Source organism: Vombatus ursinus, unplaced genomic scaffold (assembly GCF_900497805.2).
Source record: "Vombatus ursinus unplaced genomic scaffold, bare-nosed wombat genome assembly UNPS02014813.1, whole genome shotgun sequence".
NCBI lineage: Eukaryota > Metazoa > Chordata > Mammalia > Diprotodontia > Vombatidae > Vombatus > Vombatus ursinus.
In genome coordinates this window covers 21,634,785-21,653,824 of record NW_020954591.1, presented here as the reverse complement: position 1 = coordinate 21,653,824, position 19,040 = coordinate 21,634,785, and the positions used below count along the sequence as shown (strand labels likewise).

The window sequence follows — 19,040 nt, the reverse complement described above, 5'->3', positions numbered from 1 at the left end:
ACATGGTAATATTCAATTAGCTTTTCTTTTCAGGACTTTGTTGTTTTTTGCATTTACATTATTTCACACATTTTGTGTATCCTGGTTCTGCTTACTTAACCATATCAGAGCATGTAATTTCATACTAACGTAAATTCTTCATGTTTTCATTTCTTATGGAAGTGATTGATATGCCATTACACTGCTATAGCACAATTTATTTAACCATTCCCCAGTTCATCAGCAACTACTTTTATTTCCAAATCTTTGGCACCCGTACCCCCCAAATGCTTATGTGTATATTTGAATGCAAATAGGATCTTTCTGTCTGTCTTTGACTTTCATTGAAGTGTATGTCTAGAAGTGGGATCTTTGGACCAAAGGATACAGACATTTATTTGGCTTTTTTAGCATAATTCCAAATTGTTTTCCACAATTGTGGGATCAGTTCCCAACTCTACCTGCAATAGATGAATTTACTTATCTGTCTTCCCATAGACCCTCCAACATTGACTGTTTCTGTTTTGTGTCATCTTTCCCATTATACTGGGGATGAGGTAAAATCTCAGAATGTTTGTGATAGGTATTTTTCTTCTGAGTGGTTATTTGGACTGACCTTTCATATTGTTCATAATTTGTAGTTCTTTTATTTAGAATTATTTGTTCATATCCTTTTTTTATCCATTTTACCAAAAATGCTTATCCACGGGAGAATGACTGATATTCTTACATATTTGTGTTAATTCTCTGTACATCTTTGATATCAAATTTTTATTGTGTTAATTCTCTGTATCTTTGATATCAAATTTTTATCAGATACTTGATGCAAATTATTTTTCCTAATCAAGTGTTCTTTTTTATTCTAGCTTCATTGATTTTCATAGATAAAGTTTGTTTTAACAAATTAGATACTTCTCAAATGCTTTCTTGCAAGAGCTAGGTGGTGCAGTGGATAGAGTGCTGGCCCTGGAGTCAGGAGGACTTTAGTTCAAATCTGATCTCAGATACTTACTTGCTTTATGCCTCTGAGAAAGTCACTGAACCGCTATTTGCCTCATTTCCTCATCTGTAAAATGGGGGTCATAATAGTACTTAACCTCCTCAGGTTATTGTGAGGATCAAATGAAGAAATAGTTGTAAAGCATTTGACAAACTTTAAAATGATATATAAATGCTATTATTATTATTAATAAACATCCAAGCACACCGTCTGTTCATTTACTAAATGTAGTTACTTTATTGATTAACAGAGAGAAAAGGGATATGCCCTCCAACTTTGATGTTAAGGTATTCACACATTTTTTCTGAATTCTTCATGTTTGTAACTTAGGATGTAGTAATATTCTCATACATTTATATGTATCATGATTTGACTTGTCCATTCTCCAATTGTGGGCATATCATTTCTTTCCAACTTTTTTCTTATCACAGGTAATTATGCTATGAATATTTTTCTACATATGGATCTTCTCCTGTTGTCTATAAGTATCTTCAGGTATAGAGCCCCAGTAGTGAAATATCAGCATAGGAATTAAATTCTAACTTTTCTTCAGTAATTCCAAATCATTTTTCAGAATAGCTGGGCCAGTTCACTCTAACAGTGGGAAATTAGCATGTTTGTATTTTTTTAAATAATTCATTTTTGTTATTCTGAACTTAACATGAACATTTTCATACACAAAGAGCAGAAAAAGTAGATTGATGATGAAACCAAACTGTTATTAGAACATTTCTGTCTTGCTGAAATCTTGTAATGTCCCATCTTTGTAACTTGGTGGATGTATGACAAAGTATAAGTTATTCAATGTTATAAGTATATCATTTTTAGCTGTTACCAAATGGTAGAAGGGTAGTACAGAGGGGTAGTACAGAGTTATAGGAAAAACATGGGGAAAAAAATTTGACTTAGTAGTTTTGTCATAGAAAAATAGAGTCCATGTCCTTGATGCCATGTTTTTCATTGCTTAAAGGACCTTGTTTAGTATATATTGTCACTTTCCAATTCTATTTGTATCTTACTTTCATTATTAGGAGAAAGAAACACGGAAAAATGAAGTAAAAGAAAAATATCAGAAAAGGTATGATTCTGACAAGGAAGAAAGGGGGAAAAAAGAGCAAAAGGGAATAAAGAGTGAGTATAAATAATTGAATTTTATGTGATTTTTAACATATATAGTTTTTTTTTGTTTTGTTTTTTTGTTTTTAGACAATTGGGGTTAAGTGACTTGCCCAGGGTCACACAGCTAGTAAGTGTCAAGTGTTCAGTCTGAGGCTGGATTTGAACTCAGGTGCTCCTGACTTCAGGGCTGGTGCTGTATCCACTGCACCACCTAGCTGCCCCTTATAGTTTATTTTTTAAGTGTTTACTATAAATAGACCTTTTTAAGACAAGTTGACTCCCTCTCCTTATAGTGCCAAAAATAGAACTAGACATCTGTACTTTTTAAGAAATTATGGAGAATTAACATTTACTTTTTTGCTTCTGTATTTGTTCATGAGCTCCTTTGAGGCCTTAACGTCCTATACATTTTCTCTGGGGTAAAATGAAGGCTATCCTATACCCAGTAATCATATTGTATATTAGGTCAGTGCCTGGGTGGGATCTGGAAACACTGCTGCCCACATTTGGGGATGCCCTCGACATAAGCTGTGGGCAAGTTTTATTTTGGAAGTTTGTCTGAATTAATCCAAGTAGGGGCAGTGAACTAAAAAAAAAAGAGAGATTTACCTTTTGAGGTCAAGCTTATAGAATGAGACCTAGTCCATGTGACCCCAGAATACTTCGAGGAGGGGAGAAGGTCATGGAAGGGAGAGGAGCAGAGCCAGGTCGTTATTATGAGCTTTATTGGATATTGGACAGCCAATAAAAAAACAACACACTGAAACTATTTGGTGATTCTGATAATGAATTTGGCTGGACTCCTTTATTCACAGCCAGTCATATTAGCAAGTAGAAGCAACAGTTTTTCTTAAAACATCTGTAAGACAGGATTTTATTCTTGTTTTACAACAAGAATTTGTGATTGTAATATTTATCATAAAACTCTTTATTATGTACTAGCATCTAAAGAAATGAGGAATGCATTTGATTTATTTACATTAACACCGGAAGAAAAAAATGACTATTCAGAGAATAATCGGAAAAGAGAAGAAACATTTACTGAAGACTATAGAACTAAGGAAAATAAGCAATTATACAAGGAGAGAAGAAGTACAAGGGATGAGACTGATACATGGGCTTACATAGCTGCAGAAGGTGATCAAGAGGTACTAGACAATGTGTGTCAAATGGATGAAAATTCTGGTGAGTATGATTAAAAATGAGTCACAAATTATGATTCAACCAGAAGCCAACCAAGTTATTTTTATTTTTTACAAATCAAACCATTTGTGTAGGGTTTCTGAAAAACAGAAGACAAAAGTTTTGTTTTGTTTTGTTTTTTTTCCCCACATTTTCTAGTTTTCTCTCTGACTTTAGCTGACATCTGAAGTTTAGAAAGTAGTACAGAATAAAACCTATCTTAAAATATGAACCAATAATTTATGTTAAGAGAACATCCTGAGCTCTCTAAATTAATGGACAGATGTTAAATAAGCACATATAATGTTCATTATGTTTAGAAACTAACAGAAGAAACAATTTCAGGAGGATGAAGGCAGGAATAAAAGTTTGACTACATAGGGGTGGAATACTATTATATACAAATATATTCATAACTAGTCACAGCTATAGGTCTATAAGAAGTTTGCCAGAATAGATTAAAACCTGGTTGGGTTAATCTGGAAAAAGTACATGGAAGATATAAAATTGTAAATTTTAAAGTGAGAAGGAGAGAAAGAACTTGGGCACAGTTGGTATAAGGACATTCTAGATGGTGAGAAAGGCAGAGGCAGAGAAGACTTAGGCAGGTTAATAAGCCATATGCAGGGGTTAGGGAGCCAGCTTACTCAGCTACTCAGAAGAAAATCTGAACTAGGGTATAGTAAAAGGGAAGGATGGTTAATAAGGGACTTCTCATTAGTAGAAAACCTTAAGGCTAACAGTCACAAGTTTTCATTGATTGGAAAGTTCATTAGGAGAAGTTCCTTTATTGTCTTAAGTGCACATTTCTACAAACCTTAAATTTTTGTGGCAAGAAAAAACTACAGAACGGTTATGTCATGTTGTTATTGGAGGGAAAGTCAGCTTATTAAATCTTTTTGCGGGGGTGGGGGGAGCTGAGGCAATCAGGATGAAGTGACTTGCTCAGAGTCTTACAGCTACTAAGTATCAAGTGTATGAGGCCAGATTTGGACTCAGGTCCTCCTGACTCCAGGGCTAGTGCTCTATCCTCTACCACTGCCCCACTTATTAAGTCTTATGGTATCAAGAATTGCCATTTTCACATTTTAATAAGTAGGTGAAACAATTTTAAAATGCACCATCTTTAATTATTGAATTATTTGAGGCCACCCTACTAGGGTTTATTCCTTTTTTTCAACCTACATTGGTGTTCAGGCTGCTAACGGTTGGCTGGAATTGTTACATCTAAATATTACAAGGTTATGCATTTAAAGCTAGAAAGGGACCTTAGTCTTCTAGTCTAGTCCCCTCTTTTTCACGTGAGAAAATTGAGGCCCACAGATTCTAAGGGACTCACCCAAAGTCACTCAAGTAGTAAGTGGCAGAACTGGAATTCAAATATTCTGTCCAAAGGAAAACTCACTTTTTGATTTTTAAGTAAAGGAGGCAATACTTAACAGAAAGAGAAGAATATATGTATGTATGTGATAGGATCTGTATAGATACAGATATTTCATTTTGTGACTTAGTTCTTAGTTTCCACATAAGATGCAGGGAGATGGAAAAATAGCAACATTTGTGATAGTATAATCATCTTTTAAAAGGTAATTAATAAGTCATCTGCATATCTAACAGACAGGCAGCAAGTTTTGAGTTTGGGAATGGATTTGCAGTTGGAATGGATGAAATTAGAAGATTTTCAAAAGCATCTTAATGGAGAAGATGAGAATTTTACAACAGCGGATGCTATACCAAGTAGTAAGTACTTTTGAAATTGTATGATACCATTTGAGAAATCTAGTTGGTATTTTTTTAAAAATCCAGAAATCAGAATTGGCATAAAATTGACTTTTTTTCTTCTTTAGATTTACTGAGGGATGCAGTGAAAAATGGAGATTATGTTACGGTGAAAATTGCACTTAATTCAAATGAGGACTACAATTTGGACCAAGAGGTAATAGTGTAACATTCCTGTGAAAATTTTATTGAAATGTAGCTCTGTGTAGTAATGTAAGCAAGTTAATATGTGACATCAGAAGCATTTACCAATATCCTTAAAAATATTGCTTGTCTCATGGCCTTCCTAAAGGCTTTCCTTTCTTCTTCATTACAAATCTCAATACTTGGCCTGCATTATTTCTATCTAATATAACCTTTTCACTGACCTTCTCCTTCTTGTCAGAACTTTGACCTTTTTTTTTTGTTTCAGGTTTAGTTAATTTTATTTCCTTTTTTTTTCTTTTGTACCTATCAGAACACTATACAATTAAGTTTTCTCATTTTTTGACCTGCATATAGATACCTTAAACAAAATATTTTCTCCCAAATTAAGAAATTAGGTATATCTAGAATGCAGCAATTACACACATGACAAATAATTCACCAAGTAAAATTTACTAGAACATATCATAACATTTTAGGATAGCCAGTCAGAAGAAAAGGTCACCAATTCAGCAGTCAGTTATTTACATTTCAAAACATGCTTCTTTTTATCTAAACTCCCAAGTCAAAGGTAGAGCTTGGATGACAGAGTAGTAGGAAAGAAGCAAAGCAGACTTTTCCCCGAACTCCTCTAAACATATCTAAAAAATCACACTGGGCCAAATCCTGATGGGAAAAGACAATGAATTCACAGTGAGTCATTTTTCCAGCGCATATGAGCCCCAAAGAGACTATGAACACTGGAGAAGGGGTCTGGGTCTGGCCAGGGACAGGCCTGTGGAAAATTCCATTGCAAAGAAGAGTCTGTACAGCAGGATAAGGAGAGGTCCCAGACCCACAATGGGGCACCATCATAGGAACAGGTTGGCCACCTGGCAGCTTTGTTGCCAACTTCCCATTTCCAGGTCCTGGATCTAGGACCTTTGTCTAGGGGATGTTCAAGGGTAAGAAGCAGTTACCCATCCTAGGCAGTATACTGAAAGAGCAAGCAGTGGTGATGTGACTCCTATCTTAGGAGCAGAGCAGGGTCTCAGTTCCAGCTTCTGGACTAGTCTGAAGCTTGCAAAAGAATAACCAGGGCAAGAATCCCAGACCAAAGGGGAGCCTACAGTTCTGTCATTCTGAACCAGTAAACCTTCCCAGCATGCTGATAGGGAGCAGATTCCAGCAGCAGTCTACTTTTGCTCCTACCCAAACCCAGGTCAATTATTTGTAGAACTCAGACCAGGGGAGCAGCAATCAGTCTATGCCTTGGATCAGAATACTGAAAGCTTGCACATCCCTAGACTGTCCCTGAGATCCTGGAATTGACATTACACCCAGTACCTCAAGAATGCAGCAACAGGACCAGCCGAGATCCATCCTCCAAAAGTGCCAGAGGGCTCATCTGTAACATCATGTCCAAAGTCAAGGAATAGGCAAAGAATGGGCAAACAAAAAAAGAACCTCACTTTTATAGTGGCAGGGATGCTCACGGAACAAATACAGAAGAAGAGAATGACTCCAATGCATCTACAAACAAAGGCCCAAAGAGAGACATAGCTTGGGAACAAATTCAGGAACTTCTGGAAGAGGTAAAACGGGGCAGCTAAGTGGGGCAGTGGATAGAGCACTGGTCCTGGAGTCAAAAGGACCTGAGTTCAAATCCAGTCTCTCACCAGACACTTGACATTTACTAGCTGTGTGACCCTAGGCAAGTCACTTAACCCCAGTTGCCTTAGCAAAAAAAAAAGAAAAGAAAATTTAAAAAAAAGAAGAGGTAAAACAGGAGTTTAAAATATTTTTATAAATGAAATGAGAGTTCTAGAGGGGAAAAAATGGAAAAGAAATGAGAACTTTGGAAGAAAATTGGAATTGGAATTAATAACCTGGCACAGGAGGTACAAAACCTAGCCCTAGGAACAAACTCTCTGAAAATTAGAATGGATTAAAGATAAGCCATTGACTCCATGAGGCAACAGGAAATAATGAAGCAAAGTCAAAAGCTTAAAATAATAGAAGAAAGTGTAAGGTATCTCATAGCAAAAACAACTGATCTGAAAATCAGATCAAGGAGGAAAAATTTAAGAATCTACCTGAACACCCTGACCCAAAAGAGAGCCTAGACATCCTATTTCAAGAAATCTTAAAAGAGGGCAAAGTGGAAATAGAAAGACTCTACTGGTCTTTTCCTAACAGCACCTCCAAAATGCAAACTCCCAGTAACATCATAGCCAAAATCTGGAGTTTCCAGGTCAAGGAAAAAATACTGCAAGTAACAGCCTGAAGGAAAAAATTTAAGTACCAAGAATCCACAGTCAGGATCACCCACAATTTAGCAGCCATTCTGTAAAGGATCAGAGAACTTGCAATATGATATTCCAAGAAGGCAAAGGACGTGGGCTTACAACCAAGAATAATTTACTCTGCAAAACTGAGTGTTATGAAACTGGGGGTGGGGGGGAATTGAACTTTAATGAAATTGAAGACTTCCAAGCATTCCTGATGAAAAGGCCAGAGTTGTGGAGAAACTGAAGTTCAAACACAGGACTGAAAAAGTAAACATAAATGAACAATGTTGATAAACTGCTTACATTCAAATAGAGATGTTTTATGTGTCTCCTCTAAACTCTATCATCACCAGGATTCATAGAGGGAATCCAATTATATAAGGCCTGGGAATGGTTGTTATTTCTTGATGGTCTTAAGAAAAGAATGGAAAGAGAAGAGGAATATGATGGAATATGGAGGGGGGTGGGTGGGAAAGGAAGTTTAGGGGAAATCATCTTACACAGTCAGAATGTGCAAGTAGACACCTGTGCAAACCAGTAGGTGAGAGGGCAGTGTGAGTAAATGACACGTGAACCTCACTGTCATCTGAGCTGGTCAAAAGAAGAAAGAATACAGACACACAAAGAGATGGGTACAAAAATATGTTTCACTCAGTAGCAGAATAAGAAGGAAAGGGGAGGAAAGGAAAAGGTGAAATTAGTGGCAGAGTAGTGGGTTAAGGAGAGGGATAACTCCTAAGCAAAACAAAATCTAAGGATGTACACAAATGTTTATAGCTCTTTTTCAGGTGACAAAAAGTGGGAATCTGAGGGGCTGCCCATAAATTGGGAAATGGCTGAACAGTTATGGCATATGAATGTGATAGAATTGTGATGTAAGAAATTATGGAGGATGGTTTTAGAGAAATCTGCAAAGACATGTAGGGGCAGAGTGAAGTGAACAGATCCAGGAGAACAATTTGTACAATGACAATAATATTGTAAAAACAACTTTGAAAGACTAACTGATTAGTACAGTGACCTACCATGATTTCAGAGGACTAGTGATAAAATATGTTTTTCCACCCATCTCCTGATAGAGAAGAAAATGGAAATATGTTTTGCTTTACTATACTAAGTCTGTAAAAGGAGTTTTCTTTTTTCATTCTCAGTTGAGGGGATGGGAAAGAGAAGTTGGATGTTTGCTGATTGAAATATACATATTTGTGTGTGTTTATAAAACATATATATGTATGTATACAGACACACACAAATTATTAAAGGGAAAAATAAGAAAGGATATTGTTAAGGAATGTTAAGGGGTTCCTTGAACTTGTCTTTTTGAGTTGCCATATTATCCAGAAACACTGGATCCAGAGTTTGCAGGGGGCCCTGCCTGTGTCAAGGATGAAGGTGCTCCTCCTTTCCCCCCCCACCCCAGACGTAATAGGTTGTTTGCATCCCAAGCTGGTCTCCCTGTGTGTCCCTGGGAGTCAAAACAGGTGCCAGTCAGTCTACACTGGGCTGAGAAACTGCTTGTGCAGCTGGGACCCTCTGTAGATAAGCAGGCCATCCTATCTTCATGGTGTCACAGTTGCCAAGGTAAAAGAATCTAGCCATCACCATGCTCTTCCCCTTTGGGAGGAGTTTTATCCTTTCCCTGCCTCTACTGCACCTTTCCCCCTCCCATGCCATGCCCCTTTAGGTGGAGAGTTTTGTTTTCTCCTCCTTCCTTTGTTGTAAAAACACACACACACACACACACACACACACACTCTCTCACTCTCTCTCTCTCTCTCTCTCTCTCTTTTTCTTTTTCTCTTTCTCTCTCTTTCTCCTGTGTGGATTGTGAACTCTTCATGTTCTTACATGCATTTTCATTTCTCTTATAATAAACTTAGTTTTCAGGTAAGTTTCGTGAAGTTGTGACTGCTTATTTAGAGTACTATCAAATTCTAAAAATGTACTCTCATGTCAGAAACTTGGAAGTTTTATTTCAGTGGAAGAAAAACAGGAAATGTTGATTCACGGTTAGGCAGCATTGACTGCCCTTGATTTCAAAACTTTTGTGCAGTTTTTCAACCTGCCTTAGAACAGTGAACATCCCCATTTCATATTGTCAAAATTTGAAATGTCAAACTTAGGCCCTTTCGTGCCTAGAAAGACTAATATATTCATTAATTTATAATTAAAATGTGGTCAATAAAATACCAGACTTCTCTACTAGATCATCCTTTTCAGCTGCTCTGTCTATATCCTGTATTTCACAATAATTGGCTACATATTGGAAGAAACTGGTGTATATTTACTGCAAATAAAGATCTTTTAGTTGAGGCTTTTATGCCTAATGTAAAATAGAAGATTCTTTTCTTTTTTTTTAAAATAATGTTAATGTTCTCACATTCTAAGATAAAGTTTGATTGCTTATTCAAATAATTTATCAAGAAATAGCCATAAAGAGATCAGTTTTAGTATTTGAAAAAAGCAATGAACTGAGGGTAATTTATTTTTTAATTAACTTATTTTTAGTTTTCAACAATCACTTCCATAAGCTTTTGAATTTTAAATTTTCTCCCCCTCCCTGCTCATCTCCCTCTCCAAGATGGTATACAATCTGACATAGGCTCTACATGTACATTCCTATTAAACACTTTCACATTAGTCATGTTGTAAAGAAGAATTAGAACCCATAGGAGGAACCACAAGAAAGAAGAAACAAAACAAAACAGAAGAAAAAAAAAAAGCAAATAGTATTCTTTAATCTGCATTCAAACTCCATAGTTCTTTCTCTGTATGTGAATAGCATTTTCCATCATGAGACTTTTGGAGATGTCTTAGATCCTTGAATTGCTGAGAAGAGCTTAGTCTATCAAAGTTAGTCATCACACAACGTGGCTGTTACTGTGTACAACATTCTCCTGGTTCTGCTCACTTCACTCAGCATCAGTTTGTATAAATCTTTCCAGGTTTCTTTGAAGTTGAGATTAATTTCTTTACTCTTCCCTGATTTAGTCTAAGCCACTTTACAGAAGGTATTTCTAACTAACCAGTAAAATTTTGTGGATCCTCCAGACTTAATCTTGCCTACCTTACTCGTTATATTAATATTTCAGACTTAAGTTAACAGTTACTATACTTCGAGGGTCATCTGCTTTGTAGCCTTTTGTTGCTTCTGTGATAGCCTTCTCATATAAACCCTTTCTCATTAAAGCATCACTAAAAGTTTTCTGAAAGGGAGTATGGTTTCAGTATTAAAAGAATAAAATGTTTGAGATCCAAACCATGAAAAACAGTTCTTCTGTCTGGCTAACAGGCCATTATCTTTTTGGCTTACAGTTATATGAGAATTTAGACTGTCTACCATGGTAAGCCATAAATCCTGCCCCAAACCATGTCCCATACACATAGGGGCCTGCCATCTGGTGTGAAATACTGAGATGTTTTGGAAGAGTTTTTTATTTTCAAGGAATTGCTGAGCTTTACTTTAACTGAAATTACTCTTCATTTTGAAGAGAATAAAGTGGAGAAGGTGAATGGTATATGCATACTATCTGGAGGAAAATCAGAGCCTTAAAGTAGAACCAACATTTTAGGGTTGGAGGATTTCAAATCATCTGGGCTTTCACTACCATACATTGGCTCCCTGTAATAATCAAATTTTCTTTGATTTAGTGTCATGTAAGCATTTATACTGCTCCTGCTGCTTTTCCAGTGGCCCATTGTCTGCTGTTCATTATGCTCATTAAGAACAGTACTTTACTTATGTTCTGAACCTCACTAGTGGCCTCTTTAGGACTTTTCAAGGGAATCTACTTTTCCAAAGGGCCCTCACTTGATGAAGAGGGTAGAGAAGCAGCAAAACTGTGGTTTGGCTGCTGTCTTGCCACTCTTCATTTTCTCAACTTCTTCCTTCAAGGAAGCCAGTTTCTTCATCACTGTATCTTTTTGGCTTTAAATGCAGCCAGGATGGAAGGAAATCTGAGCTGGTGTTCTGAAATTGACATGTGAAGTGAACTTTTGAATGTGCATTTTTAGATCTTGAAGTCTCATTCTATTTAATTTGGGTCTATGCAGTTTTTCTGCTTTGTATATCCAGGGTTCCAGTGGCTCAGTTGGTAGAGGTCTGGGCCTGGAGTCAAGAAGGCTCATCTTCCTGAGTTCAAATCTAGTCTCAGACTTACTAGCTGTATGACTCTGAGCAAGTCACGTAACTGCTTGCCTCAGTTTCCTCATCTGTAAAAATGAGCTGGAGAAGGAAATGGCAAGCCACTCCAGTTATCTTTTTTTTTGTTGTTTTTGTTTCTGTTTTTTGCTTTTTTGGTGAGGCAGTCGGGTTTAAGTGACTTGTCTAGTCACTTAGTAACTAGTAAGCTAGTAAATGTCAAGTGTCTGTGGCTGGATTTGTGCTCCAGTTATCTTTGCCCAGAAAACTCTACATGGTGTCACAGAGAGTCGGACATGACTGAAAAATGACTGAACAAAATATCCAGGGCTTGTCCACTTGACTCTGCACACAGTAGGTACTTGATAAATGATCATTAAAGTGTCTTGTGTTAAATTGAATTGAAAACTCATTTCTAAAGGCTTTGTTCTAAAAGAGTTTCTTATTGAAACTTAAATTTTTGTTTCTCTCTAAAAATAAAGGACTCTAGTGGAATGACACTGGTGATGCTTGCAGCAGCAGGAGGACAAGATGACCTACTCAGGCTCCTTATCAAGAAAGGAGCTAAAGTTAATGGTAGACAAAAAAATGGAACCACTGCTCTCATTCATGCAGCTGAGAAGGTTAGTTACTTTTCAATGCAGTGGATTCAATTTAGTGATCTTTCCAAGGATTGACTGCCATTGAATCCAGGAAGACGTTGCTTTTATAAGATTACCTCCAAAGTGTCAGAGTCACATGTATCTTTCTAGTCTATATTGAAATGACTACTGCTTAGTCTGTTGATACTATCTACTTTATATTTAGTTGTAAAACATCTAGTAAACCAAGGAACAGTTAATTAAATACTCAAAGTAATAACTCCCAAAAGAACCTATGGTATCAGATAGTACTACTTAAAATAAATCTGTCCATTAGAAGCCAGCATGTTTTATAAATGAAAATAAAATCCTAAATGAAGCTGTTACGTGTAATGGACAATTGGTTGGAACTGATTTTGGTTTATATTTCTTATTGCCAAATCATTAACAAAATTATAAATTTTTTGACCATTAATTACAAAAATAATGTGTTTGTAATTTCAATTTGACTTTTTTCTTCTTTTCAAAGAACTTTCTAACTACAGTGGCTATTCTTTTGGAGGCTGGAGCTTTTGTGAATGTTCAGCAGAGTAATGGAGAAACTGCTTTAATGAAGGTAGTATTTTTTTTCCACATAGTCAGAACACATAATACTGTAAATTAGGTGTTAGTATGGAAAGAGAACAAATAAAAAGGTAAGAGATACCTACCCTTTAAGGCAGAAAGATCAAATGTAATAGCAATATAAAAATTAACATCCACCATAATACTTAAAATACCAACAATGAGGAGATTGTTGAAGTATTTAGAATTTTTGGAGGCAAATAGAATTAATCTAGGAAGATATTATAGAGGAGATTTTATTAATAACTGTTTTTGTATCATATCCTTTCCCCCTTCCTTACCCAGCAAGTCATCCTTTATAACCAAGAATAAAAAATTCAGGGTGAGAAGAAAAGCATTTCAACAATATATCATTGTATCTGCCAGGTCTGACATTCAGTGTCCCATTCCCATAGTCCCTCACCTCTGGAAAGAAGGGAAGATACATTTTTCTTAATCTTTTCATTCAGGTAAAACTTGGTCATTGTAATTTAAATAGTGCTCATTTTCAGAGTTTTTTTTTTCCTTTCCTTTTACATTGTGGCAGTTATTTTATATATTGTTTTCCTGGTTCTGCTGATTTCCCTCTGCATCAATTCATGTCTTCCCAGGTTTCTCTGAATTCTGCATATTCATTGTTTCTTATAACACAGTAATTAATATTCCATTGTATTTATATGCCACAGTTTGCTTATAGCAGATCTACAGTTGTTGGACATCTTCTTTGATTCCAATTCTTTATTATCAACAGAAGGACTGCTATAACTTTTTTTTTTCCATTCTTAACAAACACCAGGTCAAACAGGCAGTTCCATATGCAGAATAGAACAGAAAAAGAAAACTAGACATGAGACTGATTCCCTCTGTTTTGTGTAATAGGCACATCCAACATGTGAGTGCTTTCAGATCTATCTTGCTTTCCTGTGTTTCCTCCTTTGCATATAAAAAAAATGCTTCAGTGATGCTCTTTTTCTTTTTGGCAACTCTATTGCTATGTCACTGTTCTCCCCACTTTTCCCTAATTTGAGAAAAGAAAAATAAAAAACACTTAATAAAAATGTAGTCAGTATAATTTTGGTATATATAGAAGTTTTCTTTTTGTCTTCACATGCTCTGAATATAGGCCTTGAGATCTCTTAATAGAGATGATTATTAAGCATTTTTAAATTTTTTTGATAGTTACATTCATTTTAATTTTATTTTTATTTTCAACATTTATTTTTAAAAAAATTTTTGGATTCAAATTTCTTTCCTTTCCTCCTTCCCCTCCCCATTGAGAAGGAAGAAATGTGATATTAATTATACATATGATATTATACATGTCAAAACATCTTTTCATATTAGCACAATAACTTTTAGTCTGTTCTGGTATGATCCAGGGTGGTAGAATGAAAGTGGTACTGGATTTGGAGTCAGTCATTTTACATAAGGCATTTTGTGATCCCAGAGTTGCCAGTGCACTCTCTCCCAAAGCTGCTTCCTATACTTCTATTATTTATATATACTGTATATCCATACATTCACATTGTCTCCCCCATTAGACTGTTGATTCCTTGAGGGCATGGACTGTTTTAATTTTGTTTTTGTATCCACAGAGCTTAGGCAAAGTGTTTGGTACACATTAGTAGCTTAATAAAACCTTTGTGATTGATGGATTGAAATCCATTCTCTGCAACTTACTGCCTATTGTAACCTTAGGCAAGTCACTTAGTCTTTTTAGGCCTTATTAATTCATCCATAAAGTGAAGGAGTTGTACCACATGCTATCCAAGGTTCTTTCCAGAACTAAATCTGTGATGCTATAATTCTATCACTTTTGTTCTCAGAAACTAACAGTGGTTCCCAACACCTATTCAAATCAAATTTGTAATCATAGGTTGCATATCTCTCCATCTGTTAATCCTCATTTCCAAAATTTAACTGCCTTCCTTTACTGGTAAATCCTATTTTATCATTTCAGCTAAAAAAATTTAAGACATAGGCATAAGATGATCTTTCATCAACTTGCAAATTTCCTTCGTGTTATTTCTCCTACTTACATTGCCTTCCCAACAGCCTTTCCAATTGTGTGAATGTTATAAACTTTTTTTTTTTTAGGCAGTTGGGGTTAAGTGACTTGCCCAGGGTCACACAGCTAGTACGTGTCAAGTGTTTGGTCTGAGGCTGTATTTGAACTCAGGTCCTCCTGACTTCAGGGCCTGTGCTCTATCCACTGCACCACCTAGCTGCCCCTGTTATAAACTTTTATAGCAGCTAGGTGTCCCAGTGGATAGAGTGCCAGGTTTGATATTAGGAATACCTGAATCTCACATTTAGTAGTTATGTGACCCTGGGCAAGTCATTTAACCTCTGTTTGCCTGAGGTTCCTCAACTGTAAAATGGAGATAATACCATCACCTGCCTCACAGGGTTGTGAGGACCAAATGAGAAAATATTTGTAAAGTGCTTAGCACAGTGTCTGGCAAATAGTAGCCATGTAAATGCTAGCTATTATCATGCCAGTTTTTTGTTTGAGTATAACCAATGAGAATGACCTGATAAAAAGTTGTTGGGTTTTGCAAGCATTCTCCAGAGTCCCACCAGATCTAGGGGCTGCTGTGTTTAGGCTCATAAAATAAAGAGGACCTAGAAATTGCAGTTATACTCAGACTCAGGAGTTTCTTCAAATTGAGATTCTGTGAATCAGTATTGAGCTTTGTATTTTTCAAATAGGATCTATAAACATGCAGATTATAACAAACTGTTAGCAAGAGCAAAACCTATGAATGAAGAATACTTCTGTTAAATCGCTAAATGCTTCTTAAAAATAACATGTCAGTCTCAACAATTACAATTCATCTCTTTGTAATTTATTTCATGATAAGATCATAGGCTTTAGAGCCTGTGCAACAGACCTGCAAAAGTCATCTGGTCCAATCCCTTCAATTTATAGTTGAATAAACTGAGGCTTAGGTGATTTATTAATGATTTGCCCAAAATCACCAAAGGAGTAAGTAGCAGAGCTGAAATTCCAGCAGTGGTCTTCTGACTCCAAATTCAGTGTTCTTTTGATTTTACTGTAATGCTTCAAATGTTATTAAGTAACTATTATAAGTGAAGTAGAATATGTGTGTGTAGATAGATAAAAATAGATATATGTATTTACTATGGGCAAATGTACAGAAGGTCATCTAAATACAAACTGTATCTGATATACATACATTACAAGGCATCTTATCCAAATGGATTTTCTTTTTAAAATTGCTTTGTTGTACACTTTTAGGGGTTTGTTCTTTGCTATTCTGTGGTACTACAGGAGTGCTATGTTTGTGGACTTCAGAAAAACCTGGAAAGATTTATATGAACTGATGTTGAGTGAAGTGAGAACATTGTACACAGTAAAAGCAACATTGTACAATGACTAACTTTGATAGACTTAGCTCTTCTCAGCAATGCAAGGATCTAAGGCAATTCCAGAAGACTCATGATGGAAAATGCTATTCACATGCAGAGAAAGAACTATAGAGTCTGAATGCAGCTCAAAGCATATTGTTTGTTCTCTGTCTCTCTTTTTTTATTTTGTTTCCTCTTTTTCATGGTTCCTTCCATTAGTTCTAATTCTTCTTTATAACATGACTAATGTGCAAATGTGTTTGGAAAAAAAAAAGAAATACTATAATTTGTTTCCAGATAGGAGAAAAGTAACAGACTAGCTCTTAGATTAGACACCATAAAAGCCATGACCATGTGTGTGCCTACTTAGGGAAAGGATAACCTAGAAATAGTGTTTTTAATAAATAAGTAGGCTTTTTTGTATTTTGTCATCCTCAGGGATGCTTTATTATCAACTTTTAATTTTAAACAGTTCTCACCTCTTTCTAATTTTTTTCTCATTACTTTTTTATGAAATATATGTATATATTACATATGTATGTGTGTGTATATATGTGTGTGTGTGTGTATAAACAGGAGGTCCATATGAAAGGTAAACATAGGTTACCATAAGTATAGGAAGGGTTTTTAAATTAATAACCTAAATTTGTAAAATTTTTATTTTCATCTAAAATAAATTAGTTTTCTTCTGTTAGGTGCCTAGTTCAATGAAGATCAATACTTCCAAAGTTTGATTAGGTTTTTCATATAATTTTTTAACTGGAAATATATTAGAAAGCAGATGATGTGTAGTCCACCGTCTTTGTTTTCCAAATGAGGAAACCAAGGCCACAGAAGTTTGATTTAGCTAAGTACGTACAGTTCCTTAGGAGCAAAGCCAGGATTAGACCCAGGTCTTCTCACTATCTAAGTAAAATATTTTATTTGTTTGTGCAAATATTCTGTCTGGTAGGAAAAAACTTCCCCTCAAAAAGTAAACTGGAGAAACATGAGTAAGATAAATGAGATGGACAATGACATAGTCGTAGCCTGAAATTCATTCACAAGAAAGAAAATCACCCTCCATGTTGTTCTACACTCTACTCTAGCTGCAAGGAAACTGTCTTGACCCAATTTATCCATCTTTTACAGTGCTGCCTGAGGTTTGCTATATTCAGGTCAGTGTATGGCAGAGTTTCTTTTTAAATCACTGCTGTGATGAATATGAAATTATTTTCTGATCCCACATAGTATAGTCAAAAAAATCACAGTGAAACCTAGTCTAGCGGGAATGCTTTTGTTAAAGATTGGCTCTTTTGGCAGTCATGAGGGTGATATTAAGTGGAATATAGTAGAATGAAAATCTTTTGAGTACTCTCCCAGAAGATCCAGCACTTGGTACATTTGTAGCACAGTGGAATGCTGGAGGGCTGGATCTTGAGTCAGAAAGCCCTGAGTTCAAATCCAGCCTCAGATACTTAGTAGCTTTGTGATGATGGCTAAATCACTTAACCCTTGTCTGCCTTAGTTTTCTTATCTGTAAAATGGAGATAATAATAGCACATACTTCAAGAGTTGTTAAACAAGGACAAAATGAGATAATATTTGTAAAGTATTGCAAACCTTATAGTGCCATAGATGCTAGCTATCATTATCATTGTTATTGTTATTGACAAAAATATCCTTTGAAGGCTTCCTGTTTGAAGAATCTTTCAGTCAAGTATAAAGTGAGTAATGCAAACAGGTCCTTATATTTGACGTTGTATACTAATGCAGAACACCCTGTCCTTGCCCTGAAGAAATTTTTTTTACCTTTAAATGTCTTCCACAAGATTCTATTTAAGAAAAAAAATTGCAGATTGCATATATAATTACTTAATGTTTTTCCTGTTACAGGCTTGTAAAAGAGGAAACTCGGATATTGTAAGGCTTGTGATTGAATGTGGAGCAGATTGTAATATTTTGTCAAAACATCAGAATAGTGCTTTGCATTTTGCTAAGCAGTGTAATAATGTATTGGTATATGACCTGCTGAAGAGTCACTTAGAAACGTAAGTATGAAATAAAGATGCTTAAAGCCATGTTTACTTAGGGACTTTAGAGTGGTTATTTTAGTTGCAAAATATTTTTAAGAAATATAATTTCAGAGGCAGAGCCAAGTTGGCGGAATAGAGAAGCACTAAGCCAAGCTCTCCCAAATTCCCCTCCAAACAACTCTAAAATAACAAATTGGATTTTGGATCAGTAGAATGAACAAAAGGTCAACTGAAACAATTTTACAGTCCAAGACAACTTAAGAGGTCGACAGGAAAGTCCTGTCTCACCTTGGGTGGAGCTGAGGTGGTCAGGAGCACAGTGAAGACTGTGCAGCACAGGCCGTGCCACAGGCCCAGAGGTGCGCCTTGGAGGCAGCTTCATTGGCAGCAGTAGAACTTTTGGAACTCTCAGCCTGCAGACAGTGTAGGGTTCAGACAGCTGGTCCGAAGGAGATTGCATGGGAGCCGTTGCTGCCATTGGCATCAGGGCCTTTTTGCATTGTCTGTACGTAGATCTGGGTCACGGTCCCAGAGCCAAAAAGAGCTACAGTACTTGTATCTACAGCGGAGCAGGGGCCCAGTCATGGTTCCAGGGTGGAGAGGAGTGTTTGTGGTTGCTCATGGAGGAGTAGAGATCTTCATCTCAATTCCAAGACAGAGGGAGCACTATCAATTGTAGCTGCAGGAGAGCAGAGCGCCTAGTCACCGTCCCAGGGCCAGGAGAAGTGCGAGAGCTGGTTACTACAGGGAAACAAGATTTCTTCCTGAGTAAAGACCAGAGCACAGGCTAAGAGATCAATGACCAAACTTTCCTTAGATCATACAAGCTTGGAAACGTGGAAGCTTGGTACAGTG

At 36.2% G+C, this 19,040-nt stretch overlaps 1 protein-coding gene across 1 annotated transcript in view; it reads left to right on the top strand.

Moving 5' to 3' along the window:
• MPHOSPH8 (M-phase phosphoprotein 8) overlaps positions 1-19,040 on the top strand; it is a 56,369-nt gene that overhangs the window by 23,664 nt on the left and 13,665 nt on the right. The window contains exons 4-10 of the mRNA XM_027835220.1: positions 2,011-2,110; positions 3,041-3,283; positions 4,898-5,020; positions 5,128-5,216; positions 12,097-12,237; positions 12,725-12,811; positions 18,046-18,200. Coding sequence (XP_027691021.1) covers positions 2,011-2,110; positions 3,041-3,283; positions 4,898-5,020; positions 5,128-5,216; positions 12,097-12,237; positions 12,725-12,811; positions 18,046-18,200 — 938 coding nt within the window. The remainder of the gene's footprint in view (positions 1-2,010; positions 2,111-3,040; positions 3,284-4,897; positions 5,021-5,127; positions 5,217-12,096; positions 12,238-12,724; positions 12,812-18,045; positions 18,201-19,040) is intronic.